The 23,288-nt window shown below is 42.7% G+C and overlaps 1 protein-coding gene across 3 annotated transcripts in view; it reads left to right on the forward strand.

The window, feature by feature from the left end:
* LOC124002089 (inositol-tetrakisphosphate 1-kinase-like) overlaps positions 1–23,288 on the forward strand; it is a 39,164-nt gene that overhangs the window by 7,394 nt on the left and 8,482 nt on the right. For all 3 annotated transcript variants that reach the window (XR_006832910.1, XM_046309355.1, XM_046309356.1), the window contains exons 3-5: positions 797–821; positions 13,601–13,726; positions 17,135–17,252. Coding sequence is in view for 2 of the 3 variants with exons in the window: in XM_046309355.1 (XP_046165311.1) it covers positions 797–821; positions 13,601–13,726; positions 17,135–17,252 (269 nt within the window). In the remaining variant the exon portion in view is untranslated. The remainder of the gene's footprint in view (positions 1–796; positions 822–13,600; positions 13,727–17,134; positions 17,253–23,288) is intronic.

Below are 23,288 nucleotides of genomic sequence, written 5' to 3' on the forward strand. Positions count from 1 at the left end.
GCCTTTATACTACTTCTGTTTGTTTTGGCAGACTGGGGTGGATATGAAAGACCGTCAAGTCCTTCAGTGGTCGTCGGACAGCATTGTGGTTTATTACGTTAGAGCAGCTTACACAAACGCTACTAAGGACTTCGCTCTTGTAGGTTGGTGCGTTGCCAAGCACCCCTTCCTTTTTATTTATGTATATATATATATATTTTTTTTACCGAAAGCTCCATCGCTGTGTCTTTGAAAAGTAAAGGCATTCCCTGGCCCTGGACTCCCAGACTAAGCATTCAGAGATTATTTAATTTAGACTTGATGGCCATTTTATTTATGAATTCCTAGAACAAATTCACATTCTATTCTTGAGTGTTATGCCACTGGTTTCCATTCCCAGAATTTCATAAGATTTGTGTGTTCTGAATTTAAACACTGATGCCAAAGTCTGTTGGCACTTAAGTATGTCAATGTTTTATGCGAGACAGACTCCGGACCCTTGAAGTGGCGAGGTGCATGCGCTATCTTGGTTTCTTTGCCAACCATCTCGCTGCCCTTCAAAACAGCCATAACATTTGTAATGGTGTGAGATTCTCCTTATGATTGGTAGCCATTTTGGTTCACCACTACAGAGAGCTTGAAAATACACTGGAGAATTGTAGTCAATTTTGTTTTAATGTCTGCAGATTTGTCAGGGTAATCTGTTGGAGTTAAGGCATTGCTGTGTCTCTTCCCCCAACCTCTACATTTTCAGGATATTAGAATAATGAATGATTGTACATATTCTGATTTGTTTTTTTTCTTATCTGCCTTTCAGGAAAAGAGGAATAGAAGTGGTCCAGGTAAGTTCAATAAGACATGAACTCAATTACCCAAACACATTCATTTGTGCCCTTTTTTTAAATTGAGGTTAAAAGATTAATTGGGGAATATCCTGCTCACACAAGCACTGTTCATACCCCTGTTGTTGGTGGAGAGAATTTTGCAGGTCTGAAGATTATTTCCTGCAGTTCTTCAGATGTCATGGGTTGTAAAGAACATGCATCATTGGTTTCAACATACTTGAAAAGTTTAGCAGTTATCCAGAAAAGAATGCAGATGAATAGCCTATCCCTAGTTCTAATCCCTATGAACTTTGATCTATGTTTGAACACACTGTTTGATTCTAGTTTGTTCCTGTTGCCTGACCGAGATCTGGTGTTTATGCCCCCTATGTCCATGCTTTAAAATTGAATATTGTATTGAGCAACACCTGTCTAAAGCTGCTGAAATCCAGAGAATGTGTACATGTTACCTGGGTTTGTACGTTGAGGCAGAGCATGCATGGTTCGTATCACGGGTGGATGGGGAGAAAGGAAATACTGGAGGAAGAATGATTGATGAGCCCCATCCCCTTCGTCCACTCATCCATCCAGTAGCCTGGCCTGTCAGTGTGGACGTTTCGGCTTCTTTAGGATATGACACAGCCCTTCATGTCTCCCTACTCCCAGATATTTCCCAGATATTCTACTGTAAACGGCCGGTGGTGGAAACAGTGTGCATGTTTCCACAGTCTCCTCATAGATGCCTCATGTAGATGCTCCCCAGGCCCCTGTTCTGTATGTCTGTGAGGAGGCAAGAGTAACATGAGCACCACTAATAATGGGCTTCCTGCTTGGGGCATTACTTCTCAGGTGATTTCAACAACCAAATGTGTGTTCACATCCGGGAAGACGTTATCTTTTGTCTTTCATTGAAACGCTAGTGACCGTTTGTCATGTGCAGGTTGTGTAGTATGAGTGACTGTGTCCCAGGGCTCTGAATAGCTCTCTGCAATCTGTTAATGAACCGAAAAATCTTGAGGAAATCGAGCCATTCATTGCCCTGCCTCTCGTTTTTGTGGTGTGTTTCACTCTTTCTATGTAGTCTTATGTTCTTTCTCCTTTTTTTTCTGGAGATATCTCCAGCACACCCAGACAGAAAGACGTACATGGAATGGTCCCAAAGTAAACAGTGCTCTCATCTCTCCCAAAAGGCCAGCAGTTCCTTACAGCCCAGACCCTGTGGCACCCCCACCCCTCTCCTCCACACACAGGTCTACAACCACCAGGGCTATCTCTGGCCTCTCCCATGCTCAGACTTTTAGCTGTGCTGTCAATGCCAATTGGGAGAGCACAATGTAAACCCACCTGCAAGTTTTTTATTTTATGTTTTAGTCTGTGGGCTCCCTGGAAGGTGAGGGCTGTGCCAGTCAGGTTTTCTTGTGGCACGACCTCTTCGCATGGGAGACGATGGTATCCATTGACATGCTCTGGCGTTGTTACGGTGTATATGTATAAAGCTGTCACCCCCTATTATAAGGAGGGACTGAGATGCTCTGTTGGGTGAGTGGGGCACAGAGGGTCATGGAGGTTCCCAAACAGTCTTCTCACATTGTTTACAGGATAAAGAACACATTTCACATAAATTTAGCTAAATCCCCTGTTTTATGTGCTGTTTAATACCGACTTCTGATCCTGATATTTGCAAACATTTTAGGGACAGTTCGATGCAATTAATCCTTTCAAATGAAATGTGACACACTAGCCTGAGCCAGTGAAACATGACAATGTTCCCTTACAGGTCTGTGTGCTTCCCAGAGGAATCTGTCACAATAGCGAGCCAGTCTGGTCGTGATATGCCTATATGTTTTGATTGGGATGTTGTCTTCTACACTATTTGGAGGGGTGTGTGTGACTGTACAAGGAGAACTCTTTTATTATGTCGGTCTGAATGTGTGGTGAATCTCTGAGGCTGTTGTCTGATCAAGGTTAAAACCCACTCCACCACACACACCTCCTGTTCCAGATAAGCTTCAGGCTCGCAGCCTTCACTTATGTCCTTGTAGTCTTCAAGCTGATCCTGTTGATAACGTCCAAGTCTCCATCTGGTGGTAAACAAGGTCAATAATGGCAACCAAAATAATCATGTTCTAAATTTGATCATTCCTTGCATAAACATTTGGGAAGTTTACTTTCCTTTGAACAGGGCTTTTTGGTTCACTTTGATGCAGTCTGGGTATTTTTTTATATTCTGTTAATACCTAATTCATGGGACTTTCCTCACTGATTTTAAATGCGGACAAAAAATGGCCGTAGAACGTTGTTGTATTTTAAGCAAAGGGAATGATTCTTTTTACTAAGAACCTTTCTGGGGCGATGATGGACCGTTTCCTCCTTAGGTCCATTAATCTCTATCACTCATTTACTGGCGCAGAGCTTGCAATAAAGTAACATTAATGTCCCTCTTGAAAATCGAAGTTTACTAATGTCAATGACAGATGTAGCACTATAGAGCATGGCAGCAGTTGTGACATCATGCTCTGTGAACAGACCTAAATCGGTCGGCCCTAAGGGAGCTCATTTCATATTTCTAGTGTGGGAAACTTTAGCCTGTCTGGGGGGGAGAGAGGGAAAAGTCAGAGGAACCTTTTGTTCCACCTCAATCTTCATCCTTTTCATGTATCCACAATCTCTGTCCTTACACACTCCCTGTTGTGGTACTCCCTCCATTCATGCTGATCCTCCTCTAAGCGATTTCCACAACCTCATCAATATTGACACATTTGCCCTGAGCTTATGAGCGAGCGGCCGTCTCCTAGAGATCCATACATTAGTCTGTCCTTATTATTCAGAGCTGATCAAATGAACCCACTAGACTTGGGACACCGATGTTCTTTGCCAGAACTGATGAAGGAAAATGGCCATTGCTGTCCAGGAGAAATATAATTAAATGTATCATGTGCTTAGTGCTAGGGAATTTCAAGTTCATTTCCTGGTTGCTACTGTATCTCTCCCACTGATCTTTAAAAAAATATTTAAAAATTAAATTGAAGATTGATCATACTCACTCCAAGAAGCATTAAGTAGCTGACTGCTCTTCTAGTCCATTGGGAGTTGCTACTAGCCATAGGAATCCAACATCCTAGGGGGGCTGATTTCATTTTGCAGCTTAATTCAGGGACTCCTGACTGAGGCGATTAATTGACTGCCTACTTGACTCTACCAGTTTGATACCCATTGCAGTGATTGAACAATACCTATAGGGTTATTTGGAATACTGAGTCAGCGGGATTTTATTGATTTATATTGCATCTTCGGTCCACCCATTGGGTGTTTACTAGTGCTGAACGACTTAACCAATTTATTATTAAAAATGGTGTGTGGGGGAGGGGGGGTGTAGGTTATTAAACAACTGATTGACCAACGTCTGTTCAATTACTTGCATTCCATTTACTTCTGCTTTTTGTGTGAGCCCAACGTGCTGTTTCTCTAGCGAGAAATCAAATAATTCACAAGCAAGTAAGTCGAACTATATGGGAAAGGGGGATACCTAGTTGTCCAACAATGTATTTAACTGAAATGTGTCTTCCGCATTTAACCCAAATCCCTCTGAATCAGAGGTGCGGGGGCCTGACTTAATCGGATGCTGAGCTGAAGGGAGTTGTAGTTTTCATTAAGTAGATATTCTACCTACACTGAACAAAAAATGTAAAGTGTTGGTGTCATCACCTTGTGCTATAGACAAAAGGCCACTTTAAAATGTACAGTTTTGACACAACACAATGTTACAAATGTCTCAAGTTTTGAGGGAGTGTGCAATTGGAATGGTGACTGCAGGAATGTCCACCAAAGCTGTTGCCAGAGAATTTAATGTTAATTTCTCTGGACGGTATGTCCAACTGGACCCAACCGCAGATCACGTGTTACCATGCCAGCCCAGGACCTCCACATCCGGCTTCTTCACCTGCAGGATGGTCTGTGGGGATAAATCATTCTAACTGGCTGGGCCTGGCTCCCCAGTGGGTGGGCCTATGTCCACCATGGCTGCACCACTGCCAAGTCATGTGAAATCCATAGATTAGGGACTCACGATTTTCTTTAAATTTCCTTATGAATTGTAACTCGGTTACATTTTTTAAATAGTTGTAAGTTGCGTTTTCATATTTTTGTTCTGTATCGTTTATCGAAGAAACATGGTATGTTAGGTTAAGTACACACAGACGACATAGGCCACTGCATGATAGAGGAATGCAGACATCCCAATGACGAGCGCGAGGGACAGTTTGAAAGTATGCATTATCATCTTTAAAGAACTAGTAAATTGATTGCTGCAGCTCTGTCTGACAGTGTATTTGGACCCCTTTTTCCAAATTTTGTTACATTACAGCCTTATTCTAAAATGGATTGTTTTCCCTTGTTTGTTTACCATGATTCCACATGTTTTGATGTATTCACTATTCTGCAATGTAGAAAATAGTTTTTAAAAATAAAGAGAACCCTGGAATGAGTATTTGTCAACTTTTGACTGGTACTGAATACATTTGCAAAAATGTCAACTTGTTTGTCATTATGAGGAGGATTTAAAAAATATATTAATCCATTTTTAGAGTAAGGGTGTAATGTGGAAAAAGTCAAAGGGTCTAAATACTTTCCGAATGCACTGTACGTAGGCAGGCTATTCTAGCTAAATAGTATGACTAAAGACCGTTCCGTATGGGGAGAACAGAGAATGTTAGATTTGCTGCCTGGCTGTTACTGCCTCAAATTTTTTATTTGATAAAGTAATTAAATAAAAGCAAGTAATACACACAACTGAAATATATATATTTTTTTATGTGGACCTGACAAAGGAATATTTTGAACGTTCACTATTTTAGGCTGGCATTTTCATTTGAACAATAATTTTAATGTCATTATTTCATAATGCATTTTCATGTAGAAAAAAGTTATTTTTATTTTGTAAATGACTCTACCTCAAAGCCAAGATAAAGAATGCATAATGAGTAAGTCTGCAGCTCTCGTCAATATTGTATGAGCACAGAACATTAAGTATTACATCACTTCAGGGAAGATCATTCTGTGTTCCTCCCCCCAGTCCTAGCCCTCTGTAGCATGATCTTGGGAGTGCTAAAATGTTAGTTTTTTTCCTGGATGTTATCTATATCTCTGACAGAGATGCTCATCTCTCAGATCTCTAGAGCATGGTATCACCCCAGCCATCTGGAGTTGGTATGATGGAATTGGCGTGAGAGGAGGCTGGGAGCAGCAGGCCTTCACTAATGAAGCCTCAGATGAGAGTAGCTCAGCAGTAGCGTCCTCCATTCTTTCTCTCCCAGGCTTTCAGAGTCACTAGAGCATAGGCTCAGCAGCTGTCATCTTTGCCATGGAGATCATATCCTCTATACTTCTCAGTGATCTCAAACCTACAGTAAAGAGAAATGAGTAGTGGACTCGAAGCAGTGCGGATAGCCTGGTGGGGTGCCTCCACACTCCCAGTGAGGAGGGAGAAGGATACTGCCCTATGTACTCCAGGGAGATTCAGGAGCCTGGCGCTACGTAGCTTAATTGGCCCTACGTAGCTCCCTTAATCTCATGAAAGCTCAACATTCTGCCCTTGAACGGTTCTCTATTGTGGGTATTTTCTGTGATGTCTGTCACAGGCATGGCCTGTACTCCTGTCCCTGGGGGGCTCCAGAAAATGTCAGATGCCATTTTCTGATTTTAGTGTTTAGCATAACATCAGTGGCTTCGCACTGAGTTCTGTGGTTACTCTGGAGCAAGATCATGCTACAGCCATGACGTGAGTAGCTGCATGGGACAGACCTGTTCTTTCTGGCAGTGTTGGGAAAAGTACTCAATTGTCATATTTGAGAAGGTAAAAATGCCTTCACAGAAAATGACTCAAGTGAAAGTCACCCAGTAAAATACTACTTGACAAAGTCTAAAAGTATTTGGTTTTAAATGGACCATCAAAAGTAAATAGAATTGCTAAAATGTACTTAAGTATCAAAAGTAAAAGTATAATCCATTTGAACTGTATATTAAGCAAACCAGATGGCACACTTGATTTTTTTATTGACTGATCGCCAGGGGAACACTCAGACATAATTTACAAACGAAGCATGTGTGTTTAGAGAGTCTGCCAGATCAAAGGCAGTAGGGATGACCAGGGATGTTCTCTTGATAAGTGTGTGAATTGGACCATTTTCCTGTCAACGGGGTGAGTACTTTTGGGTGTCAGGGAAAATGAATGGAGTAAAAAGTGTGTTCTTTTCTTTAGGAATCTAGTGAAGTAAAAGTTTGCAGAAATATAAATGGTAAAGTACAGACTCCTAAAAATGACATACAGTGGGGCAAAAAAGTATTTATTTGCAAATTATGGTGGAAAATAAGTATTTGGTCAATAACAAAAGTTTCTCAATACTTTGTTATATACCCTTTGTTGACAATGTTTCCTGTAAGTCTTCAAGGTTTTCACACCATTGGTGGTATTTTGGCCCATTCCTCCATGCAGATCTCCTCTAGAGCAGTGATGTTTTGGGGCTGTTGCTGGGCAACACAGACATTCAACTCCCTCAAGATTTTATATGGTGTTGAGATCTGGAGACTGGCTAGGCCACTCCAGGACCTTGAAATGCTTCTTACGAAGCCACTCCTTCGTTGCCCGGGCGGTGTGTTTGGGATCATTGTCATGCTGAAAGACCCAGCCACGTTTCATCTTCAATGCCCTTGCTGATGGAAGGAGGTTTTCACTCAATCTCACAATACATGGCCCCATTCATTCTTTCCTTTACACGGATCATTCGTCCTGGTCCCTTTGCAGAAAAACAGCCCCAAAGCATGACGTTTCCACCCCCGTGCTTCACAGTAGGTATTGGTGTTCTTTGGATGCAACTCAGCATTCTTTGTCCTCCAAACACGACGAGTTGAGTTTTTACCAAAAAGTTATATTTTGGTTTCATATGACATTCTCCCAATCTTCTTCTGGATCATCCAAATGCTCTCTAGCAAACTTCAGACGAGCCTGGACGTGTACTGGCTTAAGCAGGGGGACACGTCTGGCAATGCAGGATTTGAGTCCCTGGCGGCGTAGTGTGTGACTGATGGTAGGCTTTGTTACTTTGGTCCCAGCTCTCTGCAGGTCATTCACTAGGTCCCCCCGTGTGGTTCTGGGATTTTCGCTCACCGTTCTTGTGATCATTTTGACCCCACGGGGTGAGATCTTGCGTGGAGCCCCAGATCGAGGGAGATTATCAGTGGTCTTGTATGTCTTCCATTTCCTAATAATTGCTCCCACAGTTGATTTATTCAAACCAAGCTGCTTACCTATTGCAGATTCAGTCTTCCCAGCCTGGTGCAAGTCTACAATTTTTTTTCTGGTGTCCTTTGACAGCTCTTTGGTCTCGGCCCCAGTGGAGTTTGGAGTGTGCCTGTTTGAGGTTGTAGACAGGTGTCTTTTATACTGATAACAAGTTCAAACAGATGCCATTAATACAGGTAACGAGTGGAGGACAGAGGAGCCTCTTACAGGTCTGTGAGAGCCAGACATCTTGCTTGTTTGTAGGTGACTACATACTTATTTTCCACCATAATTTGCAAATTCATTAAAAATCCTACAATGTGATTTTCTGGATTTCTTTTTCTCATTTTGTCTGTCATATTTGAAGTGTGCCTATGATGAAAATTACAGGCCTCATCTTTTTAAGTGGGAGAACTTGGTGGCTGTGTAAATACTTTTTTGCCCCACTGTAAGTAGTACTTTTACTTAAGTACTTTACACTACTGCTTTCCGGTGTATGGTGTGAAGTCCTGTGTGTGTGAGGTGGGGGCAGGCTGTTGACAGGACCTCTCTGTTGTGGATTTAGGAGATTAGAAACTGCGCCTCAGTGGTGCACAGCCAAATCCCCTCTGCCTGCTCTCCAACCCATACCAAAGAGACGGCGAGCAAGAGAAGGAGACTGGTTGGAGGGCGAGCCCTGGAAGCAGTGGTGCAGCGTGTCCTCTCGAGCTACCTCAGTCTCAGTACTGACTAAAATGTCCGTGTGCTTCGACTACTCCTTTAGTGTTGTGTGCCCTGTCTCTTTTTAATGGTTTGTTTCAGTATAGTGTATATACAGTGCCTATATATTAGAGGTCGACCGATTCTATGATTTTTCAACACCGATTTCTCGTGGCGGCAGCGTAGCCTAGTGGTTAGAGCGTTGGACTAGTAACCGGAAGGTTGCGAGTTCAAACCCCCGAGCTAACAAGCTATCTGTCGTTCTGCCCCTGAACAGGCAGTTAACCCACTGTTCCCAGGCCGTCATTGAAAATAAGAATGTGTTCTTAACTGACTTGCCTGGTTAAATAAAGGTAAAATAAAATAAAAATGAAAAAGCCGATGCCGATTAATCAGATTTATTTTTTACTTGTAATAATGACAATTACAACAATACTGAATGAACACTTAACTTAATATAATCAATAAAAATCCATTTAGCCTCAAATAAATAATGAAACATGTTCAATTTGGTTTAAATAATGCAAAAACAAAGTGTTGGAGAAGAAAGTAAAAGTGCAATATGTTCCATGTAAGGAAGCTAACGTTTCAGTTCCTTTTAACATGAGTCTTCAATATTCCCAGGTAAGAAGTTTTAGGTTGTAGTTATTATAGGAATTATAGGGCTATTTCTCTCTATACCATTTGTATTTCATTAACCTTTGACTATTGGATGTTCTTATAGGCACTTTATTGCCAGTGTAACAGTATAGCTTCCGTCCCTCTCCTCACTCCTCCCTGGGCTCGAACCCGCAACAAAATGACAATTAGTGCGCGCTAACTAGCTAGCCATTTCACTTCGGTTACACGTGCCTCATCTCGGGAGTTGATAGGCTTGAAGTCATAAACAGTGCAATGCTTGACGCACAACAAAACTGCTGGCAAAACGCACGAAAGTGCTGTTTGAATGAATGTTGACGCACCTGCTTCTGCCTACCACCGCTCAGTCAGATACTTGTATGCTCAGTCAGATTATATGCAATGCAGGACACGCTAGATAATATCTAGTAATATCATCAACCATGTGTAGTTAACTAGTGATGATTGATTGTTTTTTTATAAGATAAATTTAACGCTAGCTAGCAACTTACCTTGGCTTACTGCATTTGCGTAACAGGCGAGTGCAACGAGAGAGGCGGGTCGTTATCGTGTTGGGCTTTGGATAAAAGCGTCTGCTAAATGGCATATATTATTATTACTAGTTAACTGTAAGGTTGCAAGATTGGATCCCCCGAGCTGACATGGTGAAAGTCTGTCGTTCTGCCCCTGAACAAGGCAGTTAACCCACGGTTCCCAGGCCGTCATTGAAAATAAGAATGTGTTCTTAACTGACTTGCCTGGTTGAATAAAGATTAAATAAAGGTGTAAAAAAAAACGGCAAATCGGCGCCCAAAAATACCGATTTCCGATTTGTTATGAAAACTTGAAATTGGCCATTTCGATTAATTGGTCGACCTCTACTATATATCCTTATGTCACGGGAATTTTACAATGTTATTCAGCCCTTAAGTCACTGGTAAGGACAGGAATTGGGCACGGCTAGAGTTCGAGGAGGACGCTCAGGGACTCACCACAGAGGTGGGGGTAATGTAAGATGATAGATCTTGAGGGGAAGGTTATAAAACATGGTTGTTCCACCTCGCTATCTTAAAATAAACACTAACTTTAAGTCACTCTGGATAAGAGCGTCTGCTAAATTACTCAAATGTAATTGTAAATAAGAGGAACACCCAGGCGTGTGTGTGTGTGCCCTCAATCTCCCATGGGCAGATTCTGCGTGTAAACCAAAGGACTGAATGGGATGCATGAGATAACGAACTGCATTAGTTATGTTTTTGGGGGTTTTCATCAGTGGTTATTTGGACGTATCAGGTTTGGGCGAAGGTAGTGCTTAAACTGCTCCAGTGCGTCGATTGCAGGAGGGGGGCTGAGTTTCCGAGGGTGAATACTTCGTTTTTGCCAGATCTTTCAATTTCTAACCCGTATGAACAGAATTTAATCACGGATCTGACCCAAATGATGCTAGATTTCACTTCTGGATTAACAGAGATTATTGTTCCCTGCTCTGCATAAAGGTTCTCAGACAATACAATGTAGACCTACTGTATGTATGAGATTCTAGTTAATCCCTAACATAATGGAAAGGAGTGTCACCTTTACATACATGACATGATATACAGTAAACCATTGCCTGGTTAGTGTTACTGACAAAAAGTTAGTTCATAATCTGGAACCAAATTTGGATAGGTGTGTCAATTGGTACAGTACAGGTTTGTCTTTCTTAGATTAGATGATTTATAAAATTAAAAAATTGTAAGCATTTACAAGAGCAGGACCAAGGTTAGGCTAATGAGTCATCTATCCATTACTTTTCCTAACATTATTAAACAGCCTGCCCTGTACTGCGACTGACAGGCTCTGCCCAGCACTAACGCTTTGATCACACTGACTGTATCATTGCATTTTGGTACACCAGAATTACATTAATTTCCAATGAATCTCTGCATTTGAGATTATTGTGGACTACAGGAATGGAGGACCGAGCACTCCCCCATTCTCATCGACTGGGCTGTAGTGGAGCAGGTTGAGAGTTTCAAGTTCCTTGGCGTCCACATCACCATCAAACTAACATGCTCCAAAAACACCAAGACAGTCATGACAAAAACCTATTGCCCCTCAGGAGACTGAAAAGATTTGGCATGGGTCCTCAGATCCTCAAAAGGTTCTACAGCCGCACCATCGAGAGCATCCTGACAGGTTGCATCGCTGCCTGGTATGGCAACTGATCTGCCTCCAACCGCAAGGCAATACAGAGGGTAGTGCATACGGCCCAGTACATCACAGGGGCCAAGCTTCCTGCCATACAGGACCTCTATACCAGACAGTATCAGAGGAAGGCCCTAAGACTTGTCAGACTCCAGCCACACTAGTTATAGACTTCTCTTTGCATTGCCCCCCCCCCCCCCCCCCCCCCCGAAACATTGCTGCTACTCTGTTATCATCTATGCATAGTCACTTTAATAACTCTACCTACATGTACATATTACCTCAATTAACTTGACAATGGTACTTGACAATATAGCCCCGCTGTCATTTACTGGTGCACTTTAATTATTTGTTATTCTTATGTTAATGTTAGAATTGAATTGTTGGTTAAGGGCTTGTAATAAGCATTTCACTGTAAGGTTTACACCTGTTGTATTCGGTGCATGTGACAAATTAAAATGGGATTTGCTTTGCAGCATCGTTGCAGTGTGTTCAGTGTGGTGCATATGTTGGATTTGTCGAATGTATGCGTCAAACTGTATGCGTAGACAGCTTGACAGAAATGGTATCAGAAGGTGAATTTTGAATTTGTTGCGTCCATATCCAGATGATGCTGCGTACTATTTTGCGCAGAAACGCTGCCGGTGTGATCCAAGCATAAGACCTGTCCTCTTCCCTACACTGCCAGACCATGCTAGTGTTCAGCAGCTTTTCAATGTTCACATCTCTCTGTGCTGAACGTTATTGTTCACCTGTCCTGTCTGACTGATCCACTGTGTGCTCTTAAGGTGTCTTTATTTTGCTCCCATACTGAACACAAATGACTCCGATGAACTAGCTCTGCTAGCTAAATGTTATTTTAATATCTCCATCTCTAAATTTTATTTTTATATCTCCATCTTACTGAAAAAGTGGCTGATAATGAGTATTAACGGTCTAATGCTCCTTTTTAAAGACATCTAGCCCTCATAATGCTTTCAACCCACTCAATGCCTTCCAATGTGCTCCTTATCACAAATGTGCTACCTGTGTACACGCAGATATAGAAGACGGGCAGTGTTCTTGTCGAGTGCAGAATGCTTGACCAGTCCGGTACCTGGGGGAAAATCCTCCTTCTGTGTATTGCCTTACATCCATTTTACTGTACTAATAGATTTAATAAAGTGTAACAAACGGTCATTCCATATCATGTAGGCCTATTTATTTGCATGTTATTTTTGCATTTAGCAAGTATTGCTGTTAGTCTGCTAAATGCCTATCGTTAATTATAGGAAAGGATAAGCATGCTCGGCCTTGCTGTATTAGACAGTTCTGGACTCAGTATCAAAATAGCCCTTCACTATCAGTGAAGCCGTTTCTTCAGGTCAGAAATGCATGGCCCCTCTGCTGGAGATGAGCCTACTGAAGTACACACACAAGCAGGCATACAGTTGCATACAAACATAATGGGGACTCAGACATGCTGACAAAAGGGTCTTAGAAAAGGGTACGGTCTAAAGCACACAAACCCAGAGATTTAGAGAATCAGAATACACACCCGTACATACGGTTTCTTCCACACACATTTACCCCTCCCTCCCTCACACCACAGTGGATCCATTCAGCTTAGATCACAATAGAGGCTCATTGTGATTTGGACACATCATGTAGCCCAGTAGAAGAGTGACCGTTGTGCCCCAAAGACTGTCACTTCTTCTGGAGATTGTGTGCTTGGGTGTCCGTCCTTTGGGTATATGTACTGACCCACACAACGCCAGTATCGACCTACAGTACACTACTGACCACAGCAGCCAGACCTATCCTATAACTCTATGCCTGTTGAGGCAGAGCCAGTTCTGGATCTCTGCAGGAAGGAAACACCCCCTGCGGCATCATTTTACATTGTTTAGCAAGAGTGTTACCAAAAACATACAAAACAAAAAGACAGTGGTTATGGCTATAGTGGTAGTACAGTAGCTTTCCTTGTTAATGTTTCCTTGTTGACCTCTAACCCCTGACCTCTCCTGTGTCTTCCCAGCTGGACCTGAGCCAGCCCCTTGAGGAGCAAGGTCCCCTAGACGTCATCATCCACAAGCTGACCGACCTGATCCTGGAGGCCGACCAGAACGACACACAGTCAGTCCTGCTGGTGCAGAGAGTGCAGGTGAGGGAGGGAGGGCCTGAGTTACAACAGCCAACAGTCTATGATTCCACAACACCACTAACAGATTTCACCACTACAACACGTCTGGTAATTAGTGGTTTTGCTAATTAGAGGGGGAGGTGGTCATGTATTTCTGTATCTCGCAGGAACAGCCTGTGTTGTGAATGTTGTGCACTCATTTTGTGTCATCTGAGTGGGAACAATTTGAAATGAATGTGTTTTGAAGTGTGAGGTGTGTAGTGATGGTTGCTGTGTGTTTGTTCTTGTGTGGATCGATCTGGCAGTGCTTTAAAAGGTGTTAGATGCGGTCTCCATCCATGCCACCCTTCTCTTGCCCTCCCCCTCCTCCTCTGTTTCTGGATGACTCAGAGGGCTCTGCTGTTATCGTGTGCAGAGTCACGCAGTCACGCCATCCTCACTGCCAGGGACTGAGACTACGCTGCTGCTGACTGCTTATTTGGAAAGGAAAGATGGGGATGTTCAAAAGGGACAGATAATCAACAGAACAAAATGCTTCTCAGATTTTTGTATATATTAATCTTAATGTCACATCAGCACGCAATGTTCAGTTTCTTTCTTTTATGCCAATTTAAAAGTGGGGTTCAATCAATTTAAATTATTTCAAGCCATTAAAAAAAATGTTTTACATCAGCTGATTTCACAAAATGATATACAGAAACCCAGCCTAAAATCCCAAATAGCAAGCAATGCAGATGTAAAAGCACGGTGGCTAGGAAAAACTCCCTAGAAAGGCAGGAACCTAGGAAGAAAGCTAGAGGAACCAGGCTCTGAGGGGTGGCCAGTCGTCTTCTTCAAGCCTATTGTACCTGTCAATAGAGCCTGTCAAGGACCCCACCTCTTGAAATGATATCAATCTTGGCTGCAGATGACTGGGAGGGTTGGTTAACAACTGTTGATTTGATCTCCACTCCCTCCTGTAGGTATTTTATGACTCAGAATATCCCCATCTTGCTGTGTGAAGGCATAGTAATTATTGCTATCAGAGACGCTACGCAGCAATATTACAAGCAGTTGGCGGGCAGGTTTTCTTTCAGGGTGATTAGAATTGAACTTTGACCCTGCCACTGAACGTCACATTTAGCCTTGCATTTAGTCAGTCCGTCATTCTGTGGCATGGAAATAAACAGCATTAATGATCAGACCTGTTACTGCATCCTGTAGTTTAGGGAAAGAGGACTTCATTGTGGAAACATTGCCCAATAGTTTGCATACCTTCTTTTGACTATAACTGAATTAGATGTAAACAAAGCCTTGCACAGTTAGAGAACATCTTAATGGGCATCAACCATATCCTGTGGATTTAGGTGAATGTGGTATTATTTTCTTTAGAGGACTTCTAGGGGGAAATACCACAACCGCCTTCTATTGCAAAACAGGCAACCACAGCTAGTGCTTGTTGATTGTGAAGAATACCATCAATAAACACTTGGACTTGCATGGCCTTCAAGTATAGGCCTATGAATTGGGTTATACATAATTAATATGTTGGTCCGTTTCATTTGCATATGTACAGTTAACTGCCAAAACAAAGGAAACACCAACATAGTGTTTTAATAGGGTGTTGGGCCACCACGAGCCAGAACAGCTTCACTGCACCTTGCCATAGAGTCTGGAACTACTGGATGGATGCGACACCAGTTTTTTTCCACCAGAAAATGTTCTGTTGGTGGTGGAAAACACTGTCTTAGGCGCCACTCCAGAATCTCTCCTTAAGTATTCAATTGGGTTGAGATCTGGTGGCTGGGCGTCCATGGCATATGCTTTACATTGTTTTCATGCTCATCAAATCATTTAGTGACCACTTGTACCCTGTGGATGGGGGCATTTTCATCCTGGAAGAGACCACTCCTATCAGGATAGAAATGCGTTACCATAGGGTGAAAGTGATCGCTCGGAATGGCTGTGTATTTATTGGTGTTTTCCTTGCCCTCTGGTGCCTAAAGCAAAGAGTGTGCTCACATACTCCCTTAAGACCTTCGCTTGAAAAACTTTTAAAAAGCGGCAATAATACCATTTGTCCATTTTGAGACACCGTAGTATACAGTGTATACTTCCTCATAATAGTCGAAATTGATCTAAAATGACTCAAGAAATCTAATTTAATTTAGACTATTTTTGCTGATGAGATCTTAGTCGTGCAATTTTTACCTCTAGCTGAGATGTTTGAGGTATTTCTCAGTGAACAAATGTGCACGTAAATGAGCAGTCTCTCGTTGAATGACAACAGACGTTTATGAAGAATCTTTACTGTTGACCAATTACAAACGAAGTGGCATAGACTTCGGCTACCGATTTTGGCTTGCCTTGAAGAGAAGAAAAATGTGTGTACACTAATGTCGTCATATAATGGACAAAGCCTTCAGAGCTGTTTCAGCTGGGAAGCATGCGGTCGCCTTAATGGGTTGAGAGGACCTAAACCATGCCAGGAAATGCACCCCACACCATAAGAGCCGCCAGAACCCTCATTTACGAAAGTGTTTCCTTTTATTATGGCAGCTACCTATAGGTTGACGTCTTTCTCCATTATTACCTGCCACACCCACATCCCCATGGAGGAATCCACTGTCTGTCCCACCCTTTTTTCTCTCACACACATTTTGTAGAACATTTTTTAATATATTTTTTTTACGCAAATTGATGGCCAAAATTCAGAGGGTTTGTCAGTTCTTTTAAACCACTGGAAGATTGGTTTGGCTTTAGTTTTTGATGGCAACATGTTTGTCTTATGTAACCACACTACTGTTTTGATCAGAGCTGGCAGGAGTCATACTCAACACAGATGGATGTTCAGTCTCTAGGAAAATAGATTGTGTGTAGGCAGGCATTTGTGTGTGTGTGTTTTTGTTAGGCAAAGAGGTCTAATGTAGCCTATGTCTAAAAATGTATTTAAGGAAAAATTTGATTTCACTTGGGGGGGGGTGTTGACTGTTTTGCATAATGTTTAGGCCAAAGCACCTGCCAGTGTTGAAGAGTAGCTAAAATACTGACATGATGACAGGCTGGCAGGAAGGACTGTGCAGAGAGGTGAAAGTGGAGAGTATGAGATTACTTGGAGAAGAGGATGGAGTGTAGAGACGAGGAGGATAGAGAGATGGGGGTGTGGTTATATAAATCAGGAAACCTCACGCTGACCTAACAGCCTGCCATGCAGGGCACAGTGATGACACACCACAACACAGTGGGCATGAAGGAATGAGCAGGGTACCAAAATGGAAATACACATGAGCCCTGTCCTACTGTGAGGTGTAAGTGTTGCACAGTGTCCAGACTGCCTACATTAGCTGTGATGTGTAAGTGTTGCACAGTGTCCAGACTGCCTACATTAGCTGTGATGTGTGCTCCCTCATCTCCCGTGTGTGTGTGTGTGTGTGTGGCGCCTCCTTTCAGGACTACATTGAGGCCCACCCTGAGACCATCGTGCTGGATCCCCTCCCAGCCATCAGGACCCTGCTGGACCGCTGCAAGTCCTACCAGCTCATCCACAGGATAGAGGACTGCATGCAAGGTAGCCACACATGGAGCACTGGCACTGCCTCGCACTGGTATGATTTAACTCCCAATATACCCAGTGCCACTGCCAGTCCTAGACAGCAAAAGATCCCATAGGAGTGTCTACGTGGGAATTTTTGAGTGAGTTATCTGTTGTCAAGGATGGGTTGTGATAACAAATCGTTTTGATTTGATTTCTGATAAAGTGACCAGGAGATGGTGGTGTGACGTATTTCAGCGGTGGATTGTGTCACCCTGTAGTTGTGCTTCCTACCAGGTGGTTTATGCAGGCACATAACTCCCACTACGACAGCACCATCCCTCCTCTCTCCCCTCTGTGAACCCCTGGTGAACCTGGCTCCTGCCTCTACCAGAGTGTGTATTGGTTCCAGTGATGGACTAAAGCTGTATTAGCTAGAGGAGGCTGTCATCCAGCAGGCCAGCAGCACCTAGATCTTCTTTCACAGGAACCATATGGTCCCCAGTGGGCTGGCTGTGTAGCCTGTCTGGGTCCAGAGACTGGAGCAGAGCAGTGGAATGATGGCACATTAACAACAAAGCTTTTCTCTACTGTAAACACACATGTGACTCATCTGCTGTTCATTTACTGAGAACATGGCATGGGACATAAACCTGGAGCCATTACATGAAAACCCTTCTGTACTCGCACGCACCAGGTGGAGAGCGAGACAGAGACCAAAAGAGTGTGTGTATGCATGTGTGCCCACTTGAGTACATATTTTTGTGTGTGTAACGTGTACTGTACACGTGTGTAGTTGTGCAGTGCTTGTGGGTGGCATGTTCAGCTACATGGTACGATTCAGTGTAACCCTGGGTCAGAGGAATAGATCAGAGATGTCTCCAAATGTAAAGTGGCGTCAGTTGCTTAAAATATAACACCGAAAATTGCATTTTTTTCCTCTCCCAAATAGACATATATTATTATATTATTATTATATTACATGTTGGTGGTTATGTAACAAGGTCTGTAAGCTGTCTGGGGGGGGGGGGGGGGGTCTTACACATCGGACATGGTTGGATAAGGGGCCTGCTATAATGATGTGATGCATCTGCTATTGAGTGACTGGAGTGGTGAACCTTTTGAATACTCTGATGCTGTGGTTTTCACCCAGAAGATTCTGGAAGGTTGGACTGGGATGTTGAAATGTAAACCGTCAGATCGCATTACAACATGACAAGAAGAAAACTTGTGAATTAAAGTGTTTGTTTCTGTAGTCAATAGTGCTGAGCGATTGACCGAAATGTAGGTTATTCTTTCGTTTTTTACTAATTGACCATCGGTTAAGTTATTAGAATTCCATTTAGCTCGATGTGCAGTTTATTCAGAGAAATCAGTTCAATTCTGAACTGTGCGATGTAGGGAATTGTAGTTTCAAACAGGCCAATGTTCTACATAGTTTAGTGCATAAGTGGTAATTAACTACAATGACCATAATCCTTCGCGTGGCTGCTTTAACTTGTCTGCTCTGTGAGGAGCAGACACTGAGAGAAGAGTGAACACTTAATCGAGAGGGATAGAAAGCAGTTGCTTCGTGAGCCCGAAAATACATGAGCTAAGTGATTGGTAGTTGGTATTCAGTAGTCATAAAAGTCATCAAATAAAACACATTTTTGATTAAGTAATGTGAATAAATTATGCCGTAATGGTCAGTCATTACCACCATGTGACTTTTATTGTTTTATTCAGTATTACAACATTTAACCCACATAATGCACAGTGCAATTAATGTAACACATTTTTTTACAGAACCGTGCTTTATTTATTTTATAATCGAGCCAAAACCAGTGACTTAAAATGACTCCGCTCTGGTCGTCAACAACCGTGGCTGGTGCTGGTGGGAGCATGGAGAGGAGAGGAGGGGAGGGTTGTTGTAGCAATTGTTCTATTATATTGACAAGATAGTTGTGACCGCTCTAACAATGGAAATTAAATGCATGTCCTCGAAGGTGGAGGCAAGATCAGGTGGGACCATTCTAGCCAATGAGAGGGCAGATGCGCAAGTGAACAACAAGCACAACGCTGATGTACAGTTGGTGCGTCTACTTATCAATGCATTTGTAACAACCAAACCATTACGGAACTTCTGTTTGACCAAATAAGCCTCACGTAGCAAATTAGAAATTACATTTTTTTGTTCACCAAATTTGACAGTCATGGACCTCTACAAAAAATTCCTCACTTTGTGATCTTATTTTCGTGGACAGATTTTGTCTGGCGTGAAACCTCTTCTCTTCCTGTTTGGTTGTAATGAGAGTGGAAAGTCCAAAGTGCACACTCTGGCACGGCCACTTCCTCCTCCTTATCAGTGGAGACCATGTAGCCCCAGTGCAGTGCTGGCTGCCCAGAACCAGAGGCTGCGGAGAGCCTGCCATGGTCAGAGGGCTGCCTGAGTGGCTGAGAATAGTACTCAATGGGAGGAAACACTAGAGCTTTGTGCTTGTTTGTGTGTAAGCTGATGCATGTTAAACTTCTATAACTGTACTTGGAGATCAGTAGATAGCCCTGTGAAATGTTAGCCTAAGAACACAGGGGTTGCCTAACTACACAGGGGTTGCCTAACTACACAGGGGTTAGTCCTCCTGGTCCCATTAGTCTCCTCTACACCACATGACTCATTGTTCCGCTCATCAGCTTTCCAGAGTGTTGTCGAAGTCTGTTTTGGCAGGGTGGTTGTTTACTTTAGGTGGTGGAATCCACTCTTTTCCGTTTAGAAGTCAGCCTTGCTGCCTCGATATTTCACTTGGTGTTTGTAAAGATGGCAACAGTCGTCAGGCTGTACAACGTGAAGGATCTCATTCAGGGTGCTCTTCGTCTTGGTATTTCTTTTCCACTTCAAAAGAAAGGGGACTGGGACTAGGACACCCTTAAATGAACAGATTTTTGTGGAATCAAACTGAACCAGACTCTTGAGGTATTTGTTTAACCAGATTATTGTAGTGCTTTGTTATGTGGGGAGTATTTGGTGTCCACATAAATCTAATGTTTCTGTGGTTCAAACGCGACCAACAATAACAAGTGTCCTGCTGATGCAATAAGTCAATCTTTATACAAAGGCTCATCAGATGAAAGAAAAAGAGCTGTGGAGGGACTGCTGAGGACCGCACAGACGCATCCAGGCCCATCCCAGCACAGAATAGTCAGCATGGGCTGAATAAAAACCACTAAGATTGATTGCCTTGCTTACATAGACTGCCTTTAAAGCAGTTCACTGTTACTTTATGGACCTGTTCTGTTCGATTGATCTGATGAAGTTAATCAAGACGTCAGCGGAGGTGCTCTACGACGCCGAGTTGAAGATGTTGTTCTCTCACAAAGATTAATGGCTCATTTTATTTTCACTGTAAACTCCTTACAGCGGGATATGGAGAATTATGGGTTTACTTGCAGGGCACACAGAGTTTGGAGTTCAATTTGAAATATTGAAAACATCCCTGGTTTGGCTCTGAGCAAGGGAATAGAAGAGGAGCTGGTAATATTAGGAATGTAGCCTTAAATAGCAACATTTAGATTTCAATCTACTGTTAACACTGGACTTGTACCAGTATAGGCCTACTTGGTAATCCTTTGATAATGCTGCTGATAACTTTTGCAAAGAAAATGTGAAGGTCAGTTTCACCTGTGGCTGCTTTGCCTTTATAGAAAGAGTTAACCAGTGTCCAGTATGAGCATTCCAATCAGCCAGGCCTCCTTAAGACTGTCCTGTTTTTTCCTTTAAGGATCAAACCCTATTGATAACATCCTTTTAAGATGAGAATCTCTCATTTTAATTGGGTGTTTTGTCATGGTAGTATTGGGTCTGGTATAGTACTGTCCTACTCCAGATCCCCAAACTCTGAGCGGTTCCATAGCGTCAGGCCAGCCAGTAGTGTATGCTGTCTGCCTCGAGTCGGACTGACGTCCCGTAAACGTCTGCTGAGTGCACACAGTGTTTAGACAGAGGAGGAGATTGATCCCCTGCACTCAGAGCCAAACGGCCAGGGCCAAGCACGACGCCAACGCATAACACACAGACCGTGTGCTTCACTCACCATCCTCATATCTTCTCTCGTCTCTCTGTATCTGGGCCTGATGCTTCCAAATGGGCCTTCTTTTGGGGTTTTTTGCTCAAGTCACGATCCACAGGTATGGGAACATGATGGCGGTCTTTTTGGATTTAAAGTCAGTTTTTGTTCTCACAGATAAAATACACGTTGGGTCTTTGGATTGTTTTTGAGTGACGTTAGTCCGACATTACTATCCCCTCCCACAACAACAGCAGTGTGAGTGTGAATTCTGAGCTCAGCTCAGTGGGGTGATGGGTAAATCCTCCAGGCCTCTGTCTCACTCATCACGCCACACTCCTAGGCTGCTGCCACGTCTCCATTGATGGTCACTGACAGAACAGGAGCACCACAGACAAATACAAGTTAAGGAGCACAGAGTACAATCACATTTAGTCTTGTATTAACAATCAAGTGATGTTTGTTTGTGCCTAGGTTATTTTTGAATGTATGTTTAGCTACCTTAAAATCAGTCAAAGCGTTCTATACTTACGCATTTCTTAACTTTCATTAAGTTGATCCTTCTATTGTTATTAAATGTTCTGTTGGTAATTTATTGCTTCCTTTTTGTCGATTATTCTAACAAAAGACAGCCTGTTTTTAAGGTTTCGTTTTGATAAGAACCTACCCTATCCGTATTAGGGGATTGTGATTGGCTACATTACATTTTGGTCAAATCGCATGCTGGCAAAATGGGAAGCAGACCCATGGCTTTGACACCTTGGTGATCCCCCTACTTCCTCCAATCACTGCACCCCTCCTGAGTCAGCTGCTCATGACTGCCTGGGTGATCACTCCCTGACTGGTCTGAAGCGCAAGTTATCTTGTGTAGTGTATGTAAAGATGGTGGATAAATGAAGTTGTTTACTGTTGAAAAGAATATAGTTCATTGTGTATGAACCAGAAAAGTGTGAGATTTGTCTACCTTTTCTGTATTTGATGTATGCTCTCCACATCCACAATGTGATCATTGAGCTGTGTGTCTATGCAGCCTATCTGCAACCACAGCTCAGCAGCATTCAGTGGTATAGCCACTAGCCAGTGTAATACAGTCCTGTGGGCTTCTCCTGACCTCAGCACAACTCACCGGAAGCACCGACATCACATTGCCCGCACAACACAAACACTGTAGTGTTTCTATTGTGTTTTTGGCATCAGCAGCAATATGCCAGCGCTTGGTTTGGCCCGGACACTGATTTTCTGTGTCAAACGAGCTGCCTTATCTCCGATAGCCAGGAAATTACTGCAGAGCCCCAGAACTTTAATATAGCAGAGCTCCAGACTGCGACCATTTAGTCACATTTTGTGACCCTTTGACTTGGCTGTGCAAGTTAAAACTATGATTTTGGTCAAACAGTACACCTAAAATAAAGTGCTTTAATTTCTGCTATGAAAGAGCCTACCCTGCCCCTGCAGTGCCCGTTTTGCTGCGGTCGGCCGGCCGGCTTCTGTGGCTCACTCCCACTCCCTCCAGCTGTGGACTCTATTAAAATGGTGAGAGAAATGCGTTATTTAGAAATAAGTTGTGGGTAAAACACTAACATAGTTTTGAAAACAGCTATGCTGTTTTCTAGCTGAAGAGAGGAGGGTTTCAGCTTTATTAGGGGTATTATTATAATCATATTATGAACACCTTTTTTTAAATAACGGAGGTTTCTGGTATGTCTTTGAGATGTGGCGCACGCAAGCTGCACATTGGCCATTTGCAAAATCAGAAAATTCTGGAGCCCTTTTTGACAGAAATATAGCAACAAAAGCCTAATTGTCAACCCAAAATTCACGTCAATCACTGGTTTATGTTGCACATAAAAATACTTCAATCATACATTCCTCCTGGGATGTGTTTGACGATTTTATTTATTTATTTAATCATACTATAATCACTCCGTTGTATTTTTTTCAATAAAGCACCATGGATTACTTTTTTTAAAATTATGACTAATTTGATCTATTGCGTTACGCCAGGAACGTTTTTAGGTGCTTCCAAATA

This window comes from Oncorhynchus gorbuscha, linkage group LG17 (assembly GCF_021184085.1).
Source record: "Oncorhynchus gorbuscha isolate QuinsamMale2020 ecotype Even-year linkage group LG17, OgorEven_v1.0, whole genome shotgun sequence".
Classification (NCBI taxonomy): domain Eukaryota; kingdom Metazoa; phylum Chordata; class Actinopteri; order Salmoniformes; family Salmonidae; genus Oncorhynchus; species Oncorhynchus gorbuscha.